The sequence below is a fragment of the Thunnus thynnus genome, chromosome 17 (assembly GCF_963924715.1).
Source record: "Thunnus thynnus chromosome 17, fThuThy2.1, whole genome shotgun sequence".
Taxonomy (NCBI): domain Eukaryota; kingdom Metazoa; phylum Chordata; class Actinopteri; order Scombriformes; family Scombridae; genus Thunnus; species Thunnus thynnus.
The window spans coordinates 15,608,880-15,629,028 of record NC_089533.1 but is presented as its reverse complement, the minus strand read 5'-3'; the positions used below and the strand labels follow the sequence as shown (position 1 = coordinate 15,629,028).

The window sequence follows — 20,149 nt, the reverse complement described above, 5'->3', positions numbered from 1 at the left end:
GTCAAGGTTTGAATTTGGCTTAGGTTTTAGGTATGGTCTTAGTGTGGGGTATGTGATGGTTATGGGGCTTCAATCAAGTAGGCTTTGACAGAACAGACAAAACAATTGGGTAACACTTTATAATACAGCCTGGGTTTTACAGTGTAACTTCCCATCACTTTCCCGGAACTTAGTGTAACTTCCTCGTATGAATCTGTACATATAAAATACTTTGCAGTTCTTACTGGTACTTAAATGTAGGTACAGCGGAAGAAAACAAAACGAGAAGCAAGGGAGTAACAATTGGGGTTTTAAAGTGTAACTTCCCAACATTTACCATGTAACTTCCCGGAACTTATGGTGTAACTTCCTTGTATGAATCAGTACGTTACATGTGTATATGTGCACTAAAATCAAATGTTTTTGCTTGTGGCAGTTATGACAATCATTTTTTATGCATGTGTGTTTGACAGGCAAGCTTCACCAACACTCGAGATTTATTATGCTTATGTATTCTACTTCATTGTATCAATTTGAATAGAACAAGTCGCGAAATGGGTCCATACTTTTGAAAATTAGCTCCTAGCAGCCATGTTGGTCCTGCACTGCAGCAGCTCATAACAGGCAAACTTACCTCTCAGTAGACCGAGAGATGAACCACTCTGAAATAGACAGGTAATGACTTACTGCCCCCAGAATAGAGAATGACCAGATAATGACCAGTGGAACAAAAATATTTCCCCCATAATACCCATTTTCTGAGATGATATTCCATTTTATTCAAAAGTGTAAAACCACACTGATGTTGCCAAGATTCAGACTTCAAAGTACAAGCTATATTAAAAAAAAACAACTTTTACCTTCACATGGCACAAAAGTATCAATCACTGAATACCATAACACACTGTAATGAGAAATAATCCCACACAACTATAAAAATTGTAAAAATTAGTAGTAGGATTTTCTTTTTTTAGAGTAACCACACACGTACTTTGCAAACACATGGTAACTTTATCTGCATAAAGTATGATGAGCATCCACCACATTTATGATGTTCATTTGTTTAAGTCAACTTTTGCAATAACAAAAGGGCCTTTTTGTGAATTCTTTGGATCTTTGTTCCTGGTTGGTAGCACCCTGAAAGACTTTGAGATTGAATATAAAGGTAATGAGTAGAGCTTTTGTTTATTGAATGAAAGCCCTTTTTGTATAGAAACATAAATAGTCACAGAAGCAGTGTCAGGGTGTGATTGTGAAAGAAAATGTAAATAAAAACGAAGACATTTTAACCTAGACCTTGCAAGCTTTCCTACAAGCATACAATTCTCTATGTTACTGATCTAAATTTGTGAAATCTGGTGTTTATGTTCATACTGTATTTTAGTCTCCCAGTCATCCAATTTTGAGTTTCTTATGATATCCCTGGCATGGTTGTGGTGGTAGAAGGGTACAGAGCAAACCAAACTTTTAATTTCCCAAAACTTCCTGTAGCTTCTTCTGAGGGATCTTAAAGGGCTTTCATTTCGGATGAGATGTGTAATCCCTCCGATGTGTCCTGGATCACTTCTCCATTAGAGCAAAGTTATGTTACCACATGCCAAAACTGCTCTGTCCTGAATGCAGAGAGATAAGAGAGTGTTTCTTTAATTTAATAGGTCCTTTTTGGCAGAGGCCTGATTGTGCAACAATGCTCCAAAATGTTTAGTAACAGACATACACAGATCAGCCACATTATTAAAACCACCTGCCTATTGTGTGTAGGCCCCCCTTGTGCCATCAAAACAGCTCTGACCCGTCAATGCATGGACTCCAAAAGACCTCTGAAGGTGTCCTCTGATATCTGGCACCGAGACGTTAGCAGCAGATCGTTTAAGTCCTGAGTTTAAGTTGTGAGGTGGGGCCTCCATGGAGGATCGGACTTGTTTTTCCAGCACATCCCACAGGTGCTCGATCAGATTGAGATCTGGGGAATTTGAAGGCCAAGGCAACACTTTGAACTCTTTGTCACATTCCCTTAACCTTTACTGAACAATTTTTTCAGTGTGGCAGGGCACATTATCCTGCTGAAAGAGGCCACCATAAATGGGTGTACTTGGTCTGCAACAATGTTTAGGTAGGTGGTACGTGTCAAAGTAACATCCACATGAATGCCAGGACCCAAGGTTTCCCAGCAGAACATTGCCCAGAGAATCATATTGTCTCCGCCGGCTGGCCTTCTTCCCACTGTACGGACATTACAGTTCGGTGCAGTTGTATGAAGAATATGCTCCATGACCCAAAAAATTACTGTCAAAATAGTTTAGTAATTCACTTTCTCCGAAGTGCAGAACAGTAAATGTAGAGTGTGAGTTCCACCCGGAATGTTTTGGCAGTGCACTACTTATTCAGTTCAATTCAGACTTTCTTAAGGACACAACTCATTGGAGGTCCATAACACAATACTTAGTTGTAGCATGCTAATGGATGTATGCTAGCCGGCTTAGAAAAGGTACCCTCATTACTCTGGTTACCCTGTAGTGTTGCTGCTGTTAGAATAACAAACAAGAGACCCACAGCACTGACTGAGTGCAACACTATTATTAAAATATGCTCCTGTGTGTTGCTTTACCAATCACCCAGATTGTCTCATACTTTAATCCCTGAATTATTTCTAATAATCACAATTAAAACTAATTAAAATTTTAAACACAAATTAATAGAAATCTGATGATCACTAGTTAAAATGAGGTTCATACACTGAAACAGAAAGCTGGCTGGTGATGTGTTCAACGAAACATTGGAGCCATTTTGATTCTTGTCTTAATGAATTATCACAATTTTAGTTTGTTTCATCCTTTTCTGAGTAGAAAATGTATTAATCTTGTATTGACTAACTTGTCACAATCACAAAACCCAGTGTACTGGTCCAAAATGTTTTAAACTGAATTAAAATGAGAACAGTAAGGACAACATGCCATTATACACATTTTACACAATGTACACTGTTTTCCAGGTGATTTTATAATACATTTAATTCTTTCTAAAGTTATACGGTTTATCTCTAACGTATCTAGTAGGTATCACAATGAACAAAGTTAATGTTTCCAAGTGTAAAATAGTAAGATAATGAAGCACTGGCAATAATGGTCCTTAACCTTTGGAACAAATTTTCTGAACTCCTGTTACAAATTGAAACTCATTTATAATTTTTCTTCAACTGTTAACACTGCAAAGTTGAAAGGTATGATTTTTTTCTTTTTGAAGAATACATTTTTTTTGCATTTCTAGAATTTGCCAAGTGCAAAGTGTTAAAATACAAGCCTGATATGGTGTGTTACTTTATGTTAATTTTTCAGGTAAGAACAGTTCTGTTTTGTAAAGTTGCCAGCTGTTGCAGTGTAATTCATATAATCTGAACATTGATGTAGTTTGTTTAAGGAATGACATCATAAAGTTAAAATTGAAAAAAAAGGTTTACTGTATTCAGTGACATGTTTTACATATATTTAAGAACATAAATAAGAGTCAAATCTTTCTTAATGTCAAAAACAAATCAAATTTATGAAAAGTATAGGTATGCACACTAACCCAACTGGTTTTATTTCCAGTTTCATCCTAAGAAGTAGTAGGTTTTCATAGTTCATGGATATTCAATATCAATACAACCACTAAATTCTGCATGTTTCTAAAAACATTTTCATATCAAAATGTATATACATTCCTATATAACTGTAAATAATGTTGCTCTTAAGCTTTTTATACATTTCATGTCAAAACATTGATACAATTGAAGATTACTTTGTTTTTTGACACATATAGTTGCATTGAATTGCATTACATTATACATTGCATCTTGGAAAATATAGAAGAAGGAGTATAAGGTATCATAATCTACTAGAAGTCCAGAAGTTTAAGCCCTGCTCACACTTGGAACCAAAATTCATCTTGTGTGATGTGATTACAAGTAGACTCACAGTGAGGTACCAAAAAGCCACAACACTCCTCTTCTCCAGTTGTATGGCTGAGAGAAAATGCCTATTTTTAGGTATGCTAGCAGCATGGTTCAGTCTGCCATGCTAACATGCTAAACTGAAGGTGAATATGGTCAACATTATACCATTCGCATGTTAGCATTGTCATTAGCAGACTCTTGTTTTTTGTTTGTTAGCATCTAGTTTCCTGACAACACAAAGCAGAAATAGTCACTTGAGATGCAATTTGATGCCATGTGTGAGCTGCAGTCCATCTCAACTGGATCTACAAACAATCTGAGTATAGAGAGATACAGGTCTGAACAGGGACTCAAAAGTAACTATTTGAAAAGCATTGAGCTGTAGCAAATTCAGTTTATATTGTTCCTTGTGACATAAACATGTTTTTTTGCAATTCAGCCGTAGTCCAGGTTAGATGTGATATACACAAAAACTTGTTATTAATTCTTATGACACTTTTTTTGAGTAGACCTACATATGTATATTCAGGTACAAAAAATGAAATATCAAAACATCTTACATCTTACAAAACAATGCAATACTCATACCATATCGTGTGCTTCAACATTTAGTTTTGTCATCTCCAAATATTGCCTAATTCACAAACTGACATAAGAAGCATTGAGTGATTTGAATCGATCTTTTCATAGTCCATTGTTGCTGGATATTTGGTCCATGCAAGTTGACATACAGCCGTATGTGATCATTGTCCAAAGGCAAACTATTTTTTCACAATGATGTTGCAGGCAACAGGGCCTCTAAAGGTAAACCCCAAGTAGAACGTGATGTTTTCATTGCTATGAGGCACTGAAGGTACATGAAGAGGCAGGATACTGAACTTCTTTTTCTTAGGGCCCTGAAGGTACACCACTCCATCTTCAGTCCATCCAGAAACACATTTCAGCATCTGGGCAATCTCAGGCTTTTTCCATGCCTCACCACTTAACCATTTCATGCGTTTCTCAGAGACTGAGAACACCTTAATGATTTTTTCAAACTTTCTCTTGTGGACAAATTTATCCAATCCATTTCCACTGCCCAGAAAAAAATGGGTGTAAAGCCTTCTCTTCCGCTGCGGAATGTCCTTCATTTTGGTCCAGTAGTCTTTTTCCAGGTGTTCAACAGCTGATTGCACAATTTCATATTTGGTTTCTTTCTCATGGTCTGTGTCACGATCCTCTGGCCAAAATAGCAATGTAAGCAAGAACAGGGCACTTGGTAAACATTTCCTTTTATCAGTTGGGAACTGATGACACAGTGCCTGTAGATCTTTCAGAGAAGCTACTTCTGAAGACTGAGGTGACAGGGAGTTCAGAGTAATGTGGGCCACTATGTAGTTGGCAATATCCCTTTGACCAAATTTGGCCTTTATTGGATTGCTGGGGTAGAGAGAAAGGATTCTCTCTAGAAGACGTACTGCATCCCTCTGCTCAGTCAGCTTTGAGAGGATGGATGTGATGTTGCCTCCACCAAGATGACAAATGATCATGCGTTTTTGAAAAGGAGTTAAATTGGCTGGGATCAACTGCCCGTGTTGTAGCAGTGCAGCTTCACTGAAGTACTTCCCATACTCTGAAGATTTTTTTGCCAACCATTTCAGTGGATGGCTTATCTTCTCCTCAGGCCTTTCAGGGGTTTCTTCTTCATCTGCACTAATGTCTGTTTGGAAGTAACTGAGGTCTTCCTCAATCCATTCCAATGCATCTTGCATTGTCTTGTGAAGTTTTTTCAAACGGCCATGAAATGGTTGCCAGGCTTCTTCAACTTCCTCAGGAATGTAATCTGTTAACAGGTACTTCATACACTCTGAATGGCCATTGCCCCTGTTTGCAAACACTTGTAATGAAGAGATCAGTTTGAGCAGGCTGCACCCAACCTCGACCTCAGAAAAAAACCCTGAACTGTTAACGTTTTCTATATCTGCCTCAGCTGCTTTCTCACATTCTTGAAAACACTCCAGGGCTTTCAGTGCAGTCTCCACAGCATCTGCTGTATTTTGGGCTGTCTTTGGTGCATTGTCATTGTCAATAGCTTTGCATTTAGCTTGGAACCACTTTCTGTACACTTGTCCTTTTGTGTCTAGTATGTATGAGTTGTTGGGCAGCTTTTTAGCAGCTGTCTCTGCCCAGTACTTTGCGTCTTCGAACTTTTCATAAGAATAATGAAGACGAGCAAGTTGCTGTGCAAAGAACGGATCTTCATGGAAACGCTGGAAAGCTTCCGTGAGTAACTCAATTGCTTTCCTTAGGCTTTTCTCGTTTTCGCAAACGTGCTCAATCAGAGGAGAGAAAAAACTATCATATTCGTCCCCTTTGCTTATTCTGGTTCGCCTGATGAAAAGTGCTCTCAAAAATGACAGATATTCATCCCTTCCAAATCTGTGCTCGAAAAGCACGGTCTCGCAGAGTAAATTCATAGCCAAACTGCTTTGGGTCTGTTGGTTACTCAGAAGTTGTTGGAGAATTTCCTTTGCAACGAGCGGGTGGATGATTCTGATTGACTCAATGTGTGTCGTCTCATCTTTAAGGTGCAAGAAGAGCAGTTTAGCCTGATCACCAAGTAATCTCTCAAACTCATACTGCCGAAACCTTTCCAAGTGAATGGTTATGGCAAGCAAAGCTTCACAATGTGACTGAGAGATGAAAGAGTTTTGAACATAAGTGTTCAGCAGTGCTACATAGTGAATGAGGCGAGTGACAGCAGATTTATGGTCAATGTTTTTGAGCAAATTTGTCACAAAATGTTGAACGTAATCCTCACTGAATCCTTCACTCATCAAAACAAATGTCAGGATGAACTGAGGCTCATATCGTTTCTCAAGTACCTGTCGTTTTCCAGCAAACTTTCTTTTCTCTTGATCAGACAGTTTGTGAGTGACAGACACATTCTGTAATGGAGACTTCTTGCATCTTTTCTCTGGATCATGGGATTGTCTGCAGCTCAGCAAAATGAAACATAGTGTTCCATACTGGATTCTCTTGACGTTGATGGCAACCTCTAGTTCATTCCTGAGATCATCTAGATATTCTTTGTCAGAGTCTTCAATGAGGAGCAGCACAGGAAGACACCTCTGTGGATCTTTTTCTTCATATTCTCTTAGTTCAACTGAATGTTGCGCAACATCAGCAACTGAGTATGAAGGCTTCACAACTGCACACCTTAGATCTTTCCTGTTGTTCCACAGCACTTGTCTTGCCACAGTGCTTCCACCACTTCCTGGATGGTGGTAGATGTTTATACTATTGACCGGAGTCTGATCTGCATTCCATTTCAAAGCATCATGGAGAAGTTGGGAAACCTCTCCATAAGCATTTCTTTCAATTACCTCTCCAACGTATTTTTGCTCAGCAAGCCAGAAATTCAACCAGGTCACTCTCCCCCCACGGTAGAACTGTCGTTCAATGTTTTCTTTCTCCTCATTGATGAAGTCTTCGCTTGTTTCATCACAATGATCAACAGTCAGAATCTCCAGAGAATACATCTGTTCCTCTTTAAGTGTCTCAAGAAGACAAGTCCCTTTCACAAAGACTGGCAGGTGTTTTTTTGCACATGCTTTTACAGGTTGTACTTGCTGCAGAGTTGCATTAATGTGACTCATTTTCATCCCAACAACACTGGAATTATTCACAGTTTCTGGTCCACATGAACCCTCTGCAAAGCTTTGCCATTTCTGAAAGTTATTCTCTGATTCACAGATGCAGATGATGTCTTCATGGCCTTCCATGTCTGTGAAAAACTCATAAAAGGTGTGCAAGAGTGGTTTCTCAACTGGTGATGTGAGAAGGAAAATGACCTGGAATGTCCCTTTTGGCAAGATTTGTTTACAGATCAAAGACACAGATTCCCTCAGGAGAGTCATTTTTGTTTTGATCCAAGTCATTTCATCACATGGAGTTTCATTTCCTTGGAAGTCAGTACGGCCATTACAAAAGATCCAGCTAGTTTGTTCAAACAGATGCAAGTTGCTTGTGAATTCTTTAATGCTTGTGTCACTGGATATCCTATAGCTCTGCAAAAAATGAATGTTTGCTGCATGATGCTGAAGGTATCTACTGCAAAGACCTGATATCTTTGAGTCTGGGTCAAAGTCAAACACACAGAAGATGTTCATGTTAAGCAGCCAGTCAATGTTGCAAAGGTCATCAGGTTTGAATTTGTTTGTGACGAGTATGAACCATTTCTCCTTTTCGATGAATTTCTTTCCACTAGTCATTAGCATTGTGAGTTTTCTTCCAAGGTCTTGGCAGATCCCTGGAGCACTGAGAAACTGACATTTCTCTGCTTCTTCTCTTTGAGTATCCCGATCTTTGACCCGCTGGTAAAAATCACCTAGGTCTTTGTCGCTCACTGGCTCTGTTTTTGAACCCACCCTCCGCAAAATCATTTCTTTCTCAAACTCTACTTTGTTGGTTGTCTCTTTGAAGTTTGGCAAACGAACTGCATACACTTTGCTCTTAACAATACTTATTGAAGGCACAATGTCAACCTCTACCACATACTTCTTTTCTGTACTGTCTCGATCCATCACCTCAATGAACCTTGGTGGCCGCACACACTGGCGTACATGCTCTTTGTCAGAAGAGAAACTCCTCTCAATGTAGTCCAAAGCATCTACATAGATGTCTTTCTCACTTACAGGGATACCAACTATCTCACCGTGCACATATCCTGTATCTTCCTTGCTGTCCATCACACCAAAGTGTATTGTGCCATTTGATCTGATATTCATACAGCCAGTCGCAAATTTAAGAACCTCTTTGGCAAATTTAGCTTGGAGTCTTGTGCGATCCAAGGTAGCGGCTAAAGCAAAAGATTTAAATTCATGGCATGGTGATGTCAGATTAAAAGCCCCTGATTCAGGCTGCAGGACCCTGTTCTTTACATATAGAAAGTCAATGCCTTCTTGATCGAATGGTCGTGGTTTGCAGTCTTCCTTTGAAGTCAGCACACATTGTTCTTTAGCCGTTTGTCTCTCCTCTAAGACATCTTGATCTCTTTCAGGAATCTGTGTTGTGGGACCTTCACATGTTGTAGATTGACACTGTACTGATGTCTGCTTGATGTTTTTCTGCTCCACCTCAGTTTTTTTGCCACCGGTGGGCTTTTTCTTCTCCTGAGACTTCTGCTGGGAGTTGAGGAGCTCATCTCTCTTTTTAATAATCAAGTGAGCAGGCCCTGATTTCATGCAAATCTTTGTCTTCAAAAAGTCCTCATTAAGTGCAAGAAGGATTTGTCCATCTACTTCTTCCTCATAGAGTTTCTCTATATACTGTGCCTTCACTCCAAAAGATCTTAGCCAGGTGCTCACTTGAGATTCAGTCCAATTCTTGGGTGACTGGTCAAGTTCATCAGCTGTATATTGAGAGAAGACAAAAAAGCAATAAGTTTGATTATAAATAATAGGGTCAGAAAATCATGATTGTTCTCTTCACACACTTAAAGCAAAAGCAGAAGTTTGGTCATGGCGACTACTTTTAATATTTTGTCAACAAATCCCATGAAAAGACCGAAACCAACAAGAATACAAAACCAACTTCCCTAAACTAATTTCCCTAACTGCTAAAGGCAGTTTAGGGAAGTTACCTATTAATTTGTACTGAACACTTTAATCTTTAAAGAGAGTATTGTTTGATTTTGAGGGGCCACTTGAGGGGCAATTGAACAAGCTGTAATCACAACATTGACATATTACAATATATTTTTATATTTATAATTTGGCAGATGCTAATACTAACATCTTATAAAGCTGATATTGTGAATTGTTGTCTATTACACATCCAGCAGACATGGAGAAGTGTTAGCAATAATTTGGAGTTATGATTCTGGCCACCCTGTTAGCTGTGGTCTGGTCTACACCAGCTCCTGAGGGAAATAACTGGCCCTTCAGCTACTAAATGCTCCACCATGTTCACCGGCTAGTTGCTAACTTTGTCTGTTTGGTGCTGGGCAGGAAGCGTACAGTGGGTTTATCAGAGCTATACTGTACTATCAGAGTGTTTTTGCTGAAAACAGCTGCCTGCTGCTGCTGCGAATAATTTTAATAAGAGAATGAGAATGAACCAAAACAGCAAAGTTGTCATCCGTAAAACTAAAACTAGGAGTTGAGAGATGCTAAAATGTTCCTTAGAGCTACATGAACTGCAGAATGGGGTGATTACTCTCTGTGAGTTTATAACCACAAGCAACACTTTTCAAATTACACATTGTAAATTGGCTCATATTTTTTGTTTGTTGGTTTTTAAATTATTTTTATTAATCAATTCTATTTTTTTAAATGGATAAGTAATTTGATGTGGGTATATGTGTGATATTAAGGGCTTGGCACTACACAGGTGTTTCCAATTGGATGTACATTAGCTTAAACAGATGATGGTAAATTGATTATTCTTGTTTGCCAAACTGCACTAAATGTTGAGCTGTGTTTTGTAATTTGCACACATCCAGTCTCATATAGAGCACCAAGTTATAATATGCCTCTATTATTGTGTTGGTGGAGCCAAATCTGTTGTGCACAAATGAATATTTTAGGTATTTCAACTTTGAAAGTGGAAAAAAAAGAGACAATTTTCACTGCACACATCTCTACCTACCACAACATCTTGTAAGTAATCAAAGTAAGGACATCTCATAAAAAAAAAACTTGTCAGGCCACTCACCCATGATTTTCTTTCTCCTTTTGTCACATAATCAACTTTGGGGTTTACTTATTATGACTTTGTCTCTGCAAAAGAAAACATTATACAGTTACATTCAGTCTATTATCACCTAGCAGAGTGGTTCCCATTTCCCAGCCTGGGGGTCAGAACCCCCAAAGGGGTCCCACGATAAATCTGAGAGGTCACCTGAACAGGATAAGAAATAAAAAGTATTTGTTTCTGTTATACAGGATTATATGTCTCTAATTTTGACCCTTTTGGTGTGAAATACAATTTATTTTCCCCTGTTTAAAAATCATTCTTGTTTAAGTGCTGGGTCTCTCGGTTTTTTTTTTGTTGTTGTTAAAGTTTCATTTAATTTTTGTTATGTTCATATTTGAATGATATTTTGATTTCATTAAGTGGTTAATAGTTAGGGTCCAAATGTTCTTTCTTACATGATTATTAATCCTTTCATAGACAAACATTGTATGTTCATCAAAGTATACAACTTATTTTTAAGCCTCCCCAGCACCCCCTAAATTTATTTTATTGAAATAAATAAATTGAATTAATTGACGAATTAATCGGGAAAGAAAATAAGGAAATTACTTTTGAGAGCTTGCAGTTCAAAACAGGAACTAGGAAAAAATTCAAATCAACATACGCACATAGCCATAAAAGGCATAGACTGTATAAAGGATAAAAGGTACATCCAATTAATGTAGTTATGTTGTAAATAAGAATTAGCCTAGTTAAAAAAATTAAGAATTAGAAGATTTAGTTTTAGGGTCAAGGTTTGAATTTGGCTTAGGTTTTAGGGTGGGGTATTGGATGGTTAGACAGTTAGCAGACAAGACAATTGTGTGTAATGTTTTATGTGTGTATTCCCCCGAATACACTAAGAAACATTGAATTATAGGGTTATTAGCAGTTTGGAGACAGTTCCCTAAAGACCGGTAAAAGCTTAATAAACTCATATATGAGTAAAAGTAAATATTCATGCATTTGAGATAAAACTCACTTGTTTTATTCGATGCGTGTTCATTTTCCCCTCTTTTTGTTCTCACTTGCCTACCGACTGTCGTTACATATTACCATAGCAAAAGCAAAAAAAGACGATCATTCTTCTTACCTTGAATACTGAGTCCTTTTCTCCTGTGGATTTTTAAAATATCCTGCAATCACACTTTTTTCTTCGGTCTGGAAGTTGTTGCTGACTAAACCTGTAGGACTGCTGCTACTGTACAGGATGTGTCGGCCGACTGGGCTGAATGACTCTCACTGCGTCTGCTCAGATCTCAGTTTCGTTTCAGAGAAAATGCACCCCCGACCCTCATTCTCACACGAATCAGAGAGCTGAACCACCAGTCACATATGCTGAGCATTACATTCACACACAAGAGTCTTTAAATCAGTTGTTATAAACCAATAAGCGTCAACATTGTGCAAAATGGCACAACGCACTCGTTTAAATATTTCATAACAATACTGAATTAAAAACCGCTGCAGCGAAATGTCTCTCTACTGAAACTGCTAAAAATATAACCGAACAGTGAAAGTTTTCATAGGCTACTAAAGTACCAGTATCTTAAAATCATACTTATATGCTAGCATAATGTATGTACTTTGTATAAATGTACACAGTACACATAATTATTGGCTATATTGTTGAAGAAAACCACATTAATAGTACATAATGCTGCATTATGCAATAAATCACACTGCTCTATCCAAGACTCAGACTTAAAAGTACAAGTCATTTAAAAAAAAAGAAACAAAAACATTTAGAGCAACTACATACTTACAATATACATACAATATATATACAATATACAAACACACTGTAATGTTATCTGCATTAAATATGATGAGCATCCACCACATATATGATGTCCTTGTGTTTAAGTCAACTTTCACAATATCAAGAACTGTGAATTTTGTGGGTCTTTGTTACTGGTTGGTGGTGCCCTGACAGACTTGACAGGGTGAATATAAAAGTAATGAGTAGAGCTTTTGTTTATTGAATGAAAACCCTTTTTGTATAGATGTATCAATAGTTTTCAGATACTTTAGGTGAAAAAAAGTTTATCTGGGTTGGAGAGTGCTTGTAGATTTGGTGAAGTGAGTCATTCTTTTGTTAGTTAACATTAATGTGTAAGATGTTTTGTTCACAGAAGCAGTGTCAGGGTGTGATTGTGAAAGAAAATGTATCTAAAAACAGAAATATTAACTTATGAAGTTGCAAGCTGTCCTATAAGCATACAGTAAGGAGCCACAAAAGCTAAATGGTGACATCTGAGTCTAGTTCTCTAAATTACTGAAATCTGGTGTTTATGTTCATACTGTATTTTAGCCTCCCAGTCATCAAATTTTGAGTTTCTTATAATATCCCTGGCACGGTTGCGTGGTAAAAGCAACTTGGTAAAACTTTTAATTTCCCAAAAACTTCCTGTACCTTCTTCTGAGGGATCTCAAAGTGCTTTCATTTCAGATGAGATGTGTAATCCCTCCACTTCTCCATTAGATCAAAGCTATGTCACCACATCCCCAAACCTTTCTGTCCTGAATGCACAGAAATAATATTGGTATTGATCTCCTCCTCTGATGGTAAGCAAACATATTTCCCATCATGTTTGAGTGTTTCTTTAATTGTTACTTTCTGGCTATATTGCATTGTAGGTGGTTTATATCCTGATCTGTGAGTCTGGTTTTAGATACACTATAACTCTGTAAAGGTCCTTTTTGTCAGAGGCCTGATTGTGCTTAACAATGCTCCAAAACATTTAATTAACAGACACATACTATAGCTACAGTTAACATTGGTTGGAGCACCCGACCTAACACAGACTGGAGTGCATACCAGCTACAGTTAAATGAAGACATATTTTTTTAATGTACAATAATAAAAGTGTTACATTTTCTTTGCGGCACTGAGCCTTGATAAATATTCCATACTGAGATGCATCAAGATCAATGAACAAACACAATCTTAGTATAAAAAAATAGAATTTAATGTGCAAGTCATTAACTTCACTTTGACACCCTTGAAAAGTTCATATACATGAGCGTTCTGCAGCCTGACCTCTAAACTCATATTTGACTAGATAATCAAATGAGGCTAAAATTACCTACAGTATTCAGATGCTTACGTGAACACCCTTTGGAACAGCCCACTCTTACCGAGTCAGCACGATAAAGTCTTGATTGACAAAAAGAGAAGCAGTCTAGCAGCATTAACTGGAATCAAGCACATTTAGCATAGTTAATTTTAAAGATCTGTACCCATACAGCACAGTGATATTTTTTTTAAAAAGGCACATAAAAGTAATGAGTAGAGCTTTTGTTTATTGAATGAAAACCCTTTTTGTATAGATGTATCAATAGTTTTCAGATACTTTAGGTGAAAAAAAGTTTATCTGGGTTGGAGAGTGCTTGTAGATTTGGTGAAGTGAGTCATTCTTTTGTTAGTTAACATTAATGTGTAAGATGTTTTGTTCACAGAAGCAGTGTCAGGGTGTGATTGTGAAAGAAAATGTATCTAAAAACAGAAATATTAACTTATGAAGTTGCAAGCTGTCCTATAAGCATACAGTAAGGAGCCACAAAAGCTAAATGGTGACATCTGAGTCTAGTTCTCTAAGTTACTGAAATCTGGTGTTTATGTTCATACTGTATTTTAGCCTCCCAGTCATCAAATTTTGAGTTTCTTATAATATCCCTGGCACGGTTGCGTGGTAAAAGCAACTTGGTAAAACTTTTCATTTCCCAAAAACTTCCTGTAGCTTCTTCTGAGGGATCTCAAAGTGCTTTCATTTCAGATGAGATGTGTAATCCCTCCACTTCTCCATTAGATCAAAGCTATGTCACCACATCCCCAAACCTTTCTGTCCTGAATGCACAGAAATAATATTGGTATTGATCTCCTCCTCTGATGGTAAGCAAACATATTTCCCATCATGTTTGAGTGTTTCTTTAATTGTTACTTCCTGGCTATATTGCATTGTAGGTGGTTTATATCCTGATCTGTGAGTCTGGTTTTAGATACACTATAACTCTGTAAAGGTCCTTTTTGTCAGAGGCCTGATTGTGCTTAACAATGCTCCAAAACATTTAATTAACAGACACATACTATAGCTACAGTTAACATTGGTTGGAGCACCCGACCTAACACAGACTGGAGTGCATACCAGCTACAGTTAAATGAAGACATATTTTTTTAATGTACAATAATAAAAGTGTTACATTTTCTTTGCGGCACTGAGCCTTGATAAATATTCCATACTGAGATGCATCAAGATCAATGAACAAACACAATCTTAGTATAAAAAAATAGAATTTAATGTGCAAGTCATTAACTTCACTTTGACACCCTTGAAAAGTTCATATACATGAGCGTTCTGCAGCCTGACCTCTAAACTCATATTTGACTAGATAATCAAATGAGGCTAAAATTACCTACAGTATTCAGATGCTTACGTGAACACCCTTTGGAACAGCCCACTCTTACCGAGTCAGCACGATAAAGTCTTGATTGACAAAAAGAGAAGCAGTCTAGCAGCATTAACTGGAATCAAGCACATTTAGCATAGTTAATTTTAAAGATCTGTACCCATACAGCACAGTGATATTTTTTTTAAAAAGGCACATAAAAGTAATGAGTAGAGCTTTTGTTTATTGAATGAAAACCCTTTTTGTATAGATGTATCAATAGTTTTCAGATACTTTAGGTGAAAAAAAGTTTATCTGGGTTGGAGAGTGCTTGTAGATTTGGTGAAGTGAGTCATTCTTTTGTTAGTTAACATTAATGTGTAAGATGTTTTGTTCACAGAAGCAGTGTCAGGGTGTGATTGTGAAAGAAAATGTATCTAAAAACAGAAATATTAACTTATGAAGTTGCAAGCTGTCCTATAAGCATACAGTAAGGAGCAACAAAAGCTAAATGGTGACATCTGAGTCTAGTTCTCTAAGTTACTGAAATCTGGTGTTTATGTTCATACTGTATTTTAGCCTCCCAGTCATCAAATTTTGAGTTTCTTATAATATCCCTGGCACGGTTGCGTGGTAAAAGCAACTTGGTAAAACTTTTCATTTCCCAAAAACTTCCTGTAGCTTCTTCTGAGGGATCTCAAAGTGCTTTCATTTCAGATGAGATGTGTAATCCCTCCACTTCTCCATTAGATCAAAGCTATGTCACCACATCCCCAAACCTTTCTGTCCTGAATGCACAGAAATAATATTGGTATTGATCTCCTCCTCTGATGGTAAGCAAACATATTTCCCATCATGTTTGAGTGTTTCTTTAATTGTTACTTTCTGGCTATATTGCATTGTAGGTGGTTTATATCCTGATCTGTGAGTCTGGTTTTAGATACACTATAACTCTGTAAAGGTCCTTTTTGTCAGAGGCCTGATTGTGCTTAACAATGCTCCAAAACATTTAATTAACAGACACATACTGTTGCTACAGTTAACATTGGTTGGAGCACCTGACCTAACACAGACTGGAGTGCATACCAGCTACAGTTAAGCGAAGACATATTTTTTTAATGTACAATAATAAAAGTGTTACATTTTCTTTGCGGCACTGAGCCTTGATAAATATTCCATACTGAGATGCATCAAGATCAATGAACAAACACAATCTTAGTATAAAAAAATAGAATTTAATGTGCAAGTCATTAACTTCACTTTGACACCCTTGAAAAGTTCATATACATGAGCGTTCTGCAGCCTGACCTCTAAACTCATATTTGACTAGATAATCAAATGAGGCTAAAATTACCTACAGTATTCAGATGCTTACGTGAACACCCTTTGGAACAGCCCACTCTTACCGAGTCAGCACGATAAAGTCTTGATTGACAAAAAGAGAAGCAGTCTAGCAGCATTAACTGGAATCAAGCACATTTAGCATAGTTAATTTTAAAGATCTGTACCCATACAGCACAGTGATATTTTTAAAAAAAGGCACATTGGCCACATTAAATGATTTATCATCAATGATCCAAATTCTGAATCGGTCTATACAAAAATATACATACAGTATCTGTGCAGTGAACAGGCTCACTGAGAAATACAACATTGCACAATAAAACTACCCAAGTGTTCAATAACATCCACACAATGTTTCCCACAATAGAGGCCAGAGATTTTTGGGACAAACACTATTTTGGACATGCCATTATAAAATAATAATAAAAAAATTCTCTTTGCTCAGTCCAGCTACAAGATAATGTCCAACAATGCCATGTTGGTTATCTGACCTCTTCAAGGCAGAGACAGACTTGTGGACGGTTCTGTCGGGGAACATTTTAACCCAGGTGAGCAGAAGGCACTTAATTCAGGGTGCAGCTGCTATGCTAGGCAGTAGATCCCAGGCACTGCAGGCCTGGTCCTCACCAGCACACGGCACAGTAACTGAGCCCCTCTTGGTGTCCACTCTTTAAGGCAATGCTCCCCGTCTGTGCTGGGTCCACCTGACTCTGGTCCGGTTCACACTGGTTCATTGTCCAGTGTGAGAGGATCTGGCAGCGTGTGCATTTCAGACTGACTGGATCCTGTTTGTGTGAGAGGAACTGTAGTTGACTCTGAGGCAAGTGTCTGACAGTGCAAGTCAGTCTGTGTGCACAGTTCTGGCTCTGCTGGCTGCACTGTCTGAACTGGCGAGTGTGAAGATACAGGCTCATCTGGTGATGTAGAGGGCACTGATTCAGCAGGTGTCGACTCCTGCACTGGTTGTGATGAATGTGTGGATTCCTGGGGTTGTGATGTGTTTGTTGGCAGGTGTTGAGTGCATGGCTCATTTTGTCTTTGTGGCCCGATGTGTGTGTACTGAGCCTGTGTTTTTGCAATCTGCTCTGCAGTGGAGTAGTAAGGCAGGAATGGCCTCTCAGGGGCACAGGTCCGCATGGCCAGGTAGGTGTGCATCAGCAGGTGGGGGAAGCGGGAGGTGAAGTAGGAGACAAAGTCATCAGGGATGGAGCCCAGAGTCTCCTGGACCTCAGCGGGCAACTCCCTGTAATGGTGTTTCTGTTGAGGGAGCACAGACCGTAAGGCTGACTGTAGAAATTAGTTTCACTTAACACAATTTATCATAGTCATTAAAATACACTCTTACCTTGTTTCTCATTGCACGAAGGAGGTCTCTGACTGACCCACCCTTATAAGAGCGGAATTTCCGCAGATCTGCAAACAAAAGACACAAAACGGCATGCATCACCCACAGAATGAATCCTTGCTCATTAACCACCAGCTAGTAAATAAGAAGGCAAGAAATTATACATCTGCCTTTTTAAGCAGCAACAAAAGAATCAGACCAATCAGTGCAATTTAGAAAATATAAAACAGAGAGGTTCAGTGGATGATTTTTAATGTTTGAACAAAATAACATCTGGTATCTTAGACACTTGAGACAATTGAAACAGTCAAAAAATTATGCATACCGCTGCGAGGATGGGTCCTTCAGCTTGAGAGAAAACAAACGTCAGTTCAGTTTTATATCAGCACATCCTAATAAACAGTGCATACAGAAAAGTAGAGGGTCTAATCTTTTGATCTAAGGCATATGAATTAACAATGTCGATGTCATAATCACTGACAAAGACATTTACTAAGCTATATAATACTAGAGAAATCAGAGTAAATACTAATTAAATAGTCAATCTTACCTTCTATTCCAGGCTTTTGAGACACATAGCAAACATAAACACATAAAAATTTAACGACCTTCTCCAATTTTTTTCAGGGTTTTGTTGAGAAATTTCATGGAAAATTAACTCTTTTAAATTATCATAGTATGTACAATATAAAAGGAGGTGGGACCTTTCACTTCTCCAAAATCTCACAAATCACACAATCTGGGCAAAACCTGAACATTGTTGAATGTGCCAACCTCAGCGGCCAGAGGAACACATATTTTGCTCTTGTATCATTTCCCACTCAAACTACATTATAGTCTTCTAAACTTTACTTAGAGTATTTGTTACTCACAGTGAGGTGCAAGCAGCCTGCAGTCTCCTCTGTGACTTCCAAGCGGAGAGTGGGGATATCTTTGGGGAGATAGGAGGGGGTGGCACGAGTCAAGGTGGCAGTCTGGCCTCGCGGGGTGGGAGTGAAGGGTCCCATTTTGTAGCCAGGGTACAAATGGGGGTAGAAGCACCAAGGTGGTCCCGCAGAGTTGGGCAGGGGGACATAGCAGCAGCCCCTCTCCTCACACTCTCTTTGGCTGAGGACCCTGTCTCTGGCACAGTCAAACCGACTCTCTGGGGACATTGTGCATCTACTATCACTGGAAACATCAGTCTCTTGGGAGTTTTCTGGGTGGATTCCCATTGTCGTCACTGGATTGTTATGTGGTTTTGCTGGATTATTAAGAAGCCTCTCATATGCTATGGTCTTATTTTGTTTAGCATGGACTGACCCAACCAGTCTGGTCTCATGGTGGCTGATGTGCAAACATGTTGATAAAACAATGGCGGTGAGGAGCACAGCTACGGTACAGTTTAACAGACCCGTGTCCTCATTAGAGCTGCACTTTCAGGTCAAAGGGTATTTAAGGTGAGCTTAGCAACACATGCCTTTTCCTCGTATGTTGTAAATATTCAGTAATAGAGTAAGTTGGAGCTATTACAGAAAGGCATCGTGAACGTTTAGCTAATAGAGAATCATTCTCACTCACTGTTGTGTTTAGTTTGTTGATGTTTTTCATGAGCTGTATCCTCACTGGCAGCTAGACTGGTTAGCCATTAGCTATCGAGCAGTTCAGTGTCGGAGATATTTATTGGGCTTTTCCCTCAAACGTGTGAGCCGAGGCAGAAGAAACGTATTGTTACAAAGTACAAATTAAGCAGAATTAGATTAGAAATAAAACGTCTACAATATATTAATATGCCCTCAGACGACTAGGCTAGAGTCCAACTACGGCAAACATGCGTGGACAAAAGTGCTCAAACGTATTATTGCTGCTGCTGCTAACCCCCCCGCCTCCTTATTGCTCTCATTTTTTGTACATGAAAGACACACACACACACACACAAATCAGTTATAAAAAATGTAACAAGTGCTTTCAAAGTTATTTAAATCAACTTCCATTATGTGATGTTTCGTTTCCTGATAGACCCTCGCTAGTTTTATCATTTCAGACTTTATTATTCATAATACATATTATGTGTGTTGGTTTACCAATCACTCAAATTGTTTCATACTTTAATCCCTGAATTACCTCTAATAGTCATAATTAAAACTAATTCAATTTTGAACACAAATGAATATAAATCTGATGACCACTAGTTAAAATGAGGTTCATACATTGAAACAGAAAGCTGGCTGGTGATGTGTTCAACCAAACTTTTGAGCCATTTTGATTCTTGTCTTAATGAATTATCACAATTTTAGTTTGTTTAATAATTTTCTGAGTAGAAAATGTATTAATCTTGTATTGCCTAACTTGTCTCATAAAATCCAGTGTACTGGTCCAAAATGTTTTAAACTGATTTAAATTGAGAAAACAGACAACATGCCATTGTACACATTTTACACAATGTACACTGGTTTTCAGGTAAT

At 38.2% G+C, this 20,149-nt stretch overlaps 3 protein-coding genes across 4 annotated transcripts in view; all 3 read right to left on the bottom strand.

Annotated features, from left to right (window-relative positions):
- Positions 1–19,519, bottom strand: part of gaa (alpha glucosidase) — a 41,801-nt gene extending 22,282 nt beyond the window's left edge. Inside the window, exon 1 of the mRNA XM_067616269.1 lies at positions 18,578–19,519. Within this exon, the coding sequence (XP_067472370.1) occupies positions 18,578–18,919 (342 nt within the window). The 5' untranslated portion in view covers positions 18,920–19,519. The remainder of the gene's footprint in view (positions 1–18,577) is intronic.
- Positions 4,603–11,839, bottom strand: LOC137168142 (sterile alpha motif domain-containing protein 9-like). 2 transcript variants are annotated; one of them, XM_067570636.1, is made up of 3 exons: positions 11,706–11,839; positions 10,607–10,653; positions 4,603–9,302 (listed from the first exon to the last, which is right to left on the bottom strand). In XM_067570636.1, the coding sequence occupies exons 2-3, from the start codon at positions 10,608–10,610 to the stop codon at positions 4,672–4,674; spliced, it is 4,635 nt and encodes a 1,544-aa protein (XP_067426737.1). In that variant the 5' UTR covers positions 10,611–10,653; positions 11,706–11,839; the 3' UTR covers positions 4,603–4,671. The 2 variants fall into 2 exon arrangements, with proteins under 2 accessions (XP_067426737.1, XP_067426738.1); XM_067570637.1 differs by having other exon boundaries at positions 10,607–10,671; positions 11,721–11,839.
- On the bottom strand, positions 16,822–17,839 carry LOC137201296 (uncharacterized). The gene is made up of 2 exons (XM_067616270.1): positions 17,706–17,839; positions 16,822–17,617 (listed from the first exon to the last, which is right to left on the bottom strand). Exons 1-2 carry the CDS (start codon positions 17,802–17,804, stop codon positions 17,081–17,083), a joined length of 636 nt encoding a protein of 211 aa, XP_067472371.1. The 5' UTR covers positions 17,805–17,839; the 3' UTR covers positions 16,822–17,080.
- Positions 19,520–20,149: the final 630 nt, after the last annotated feature.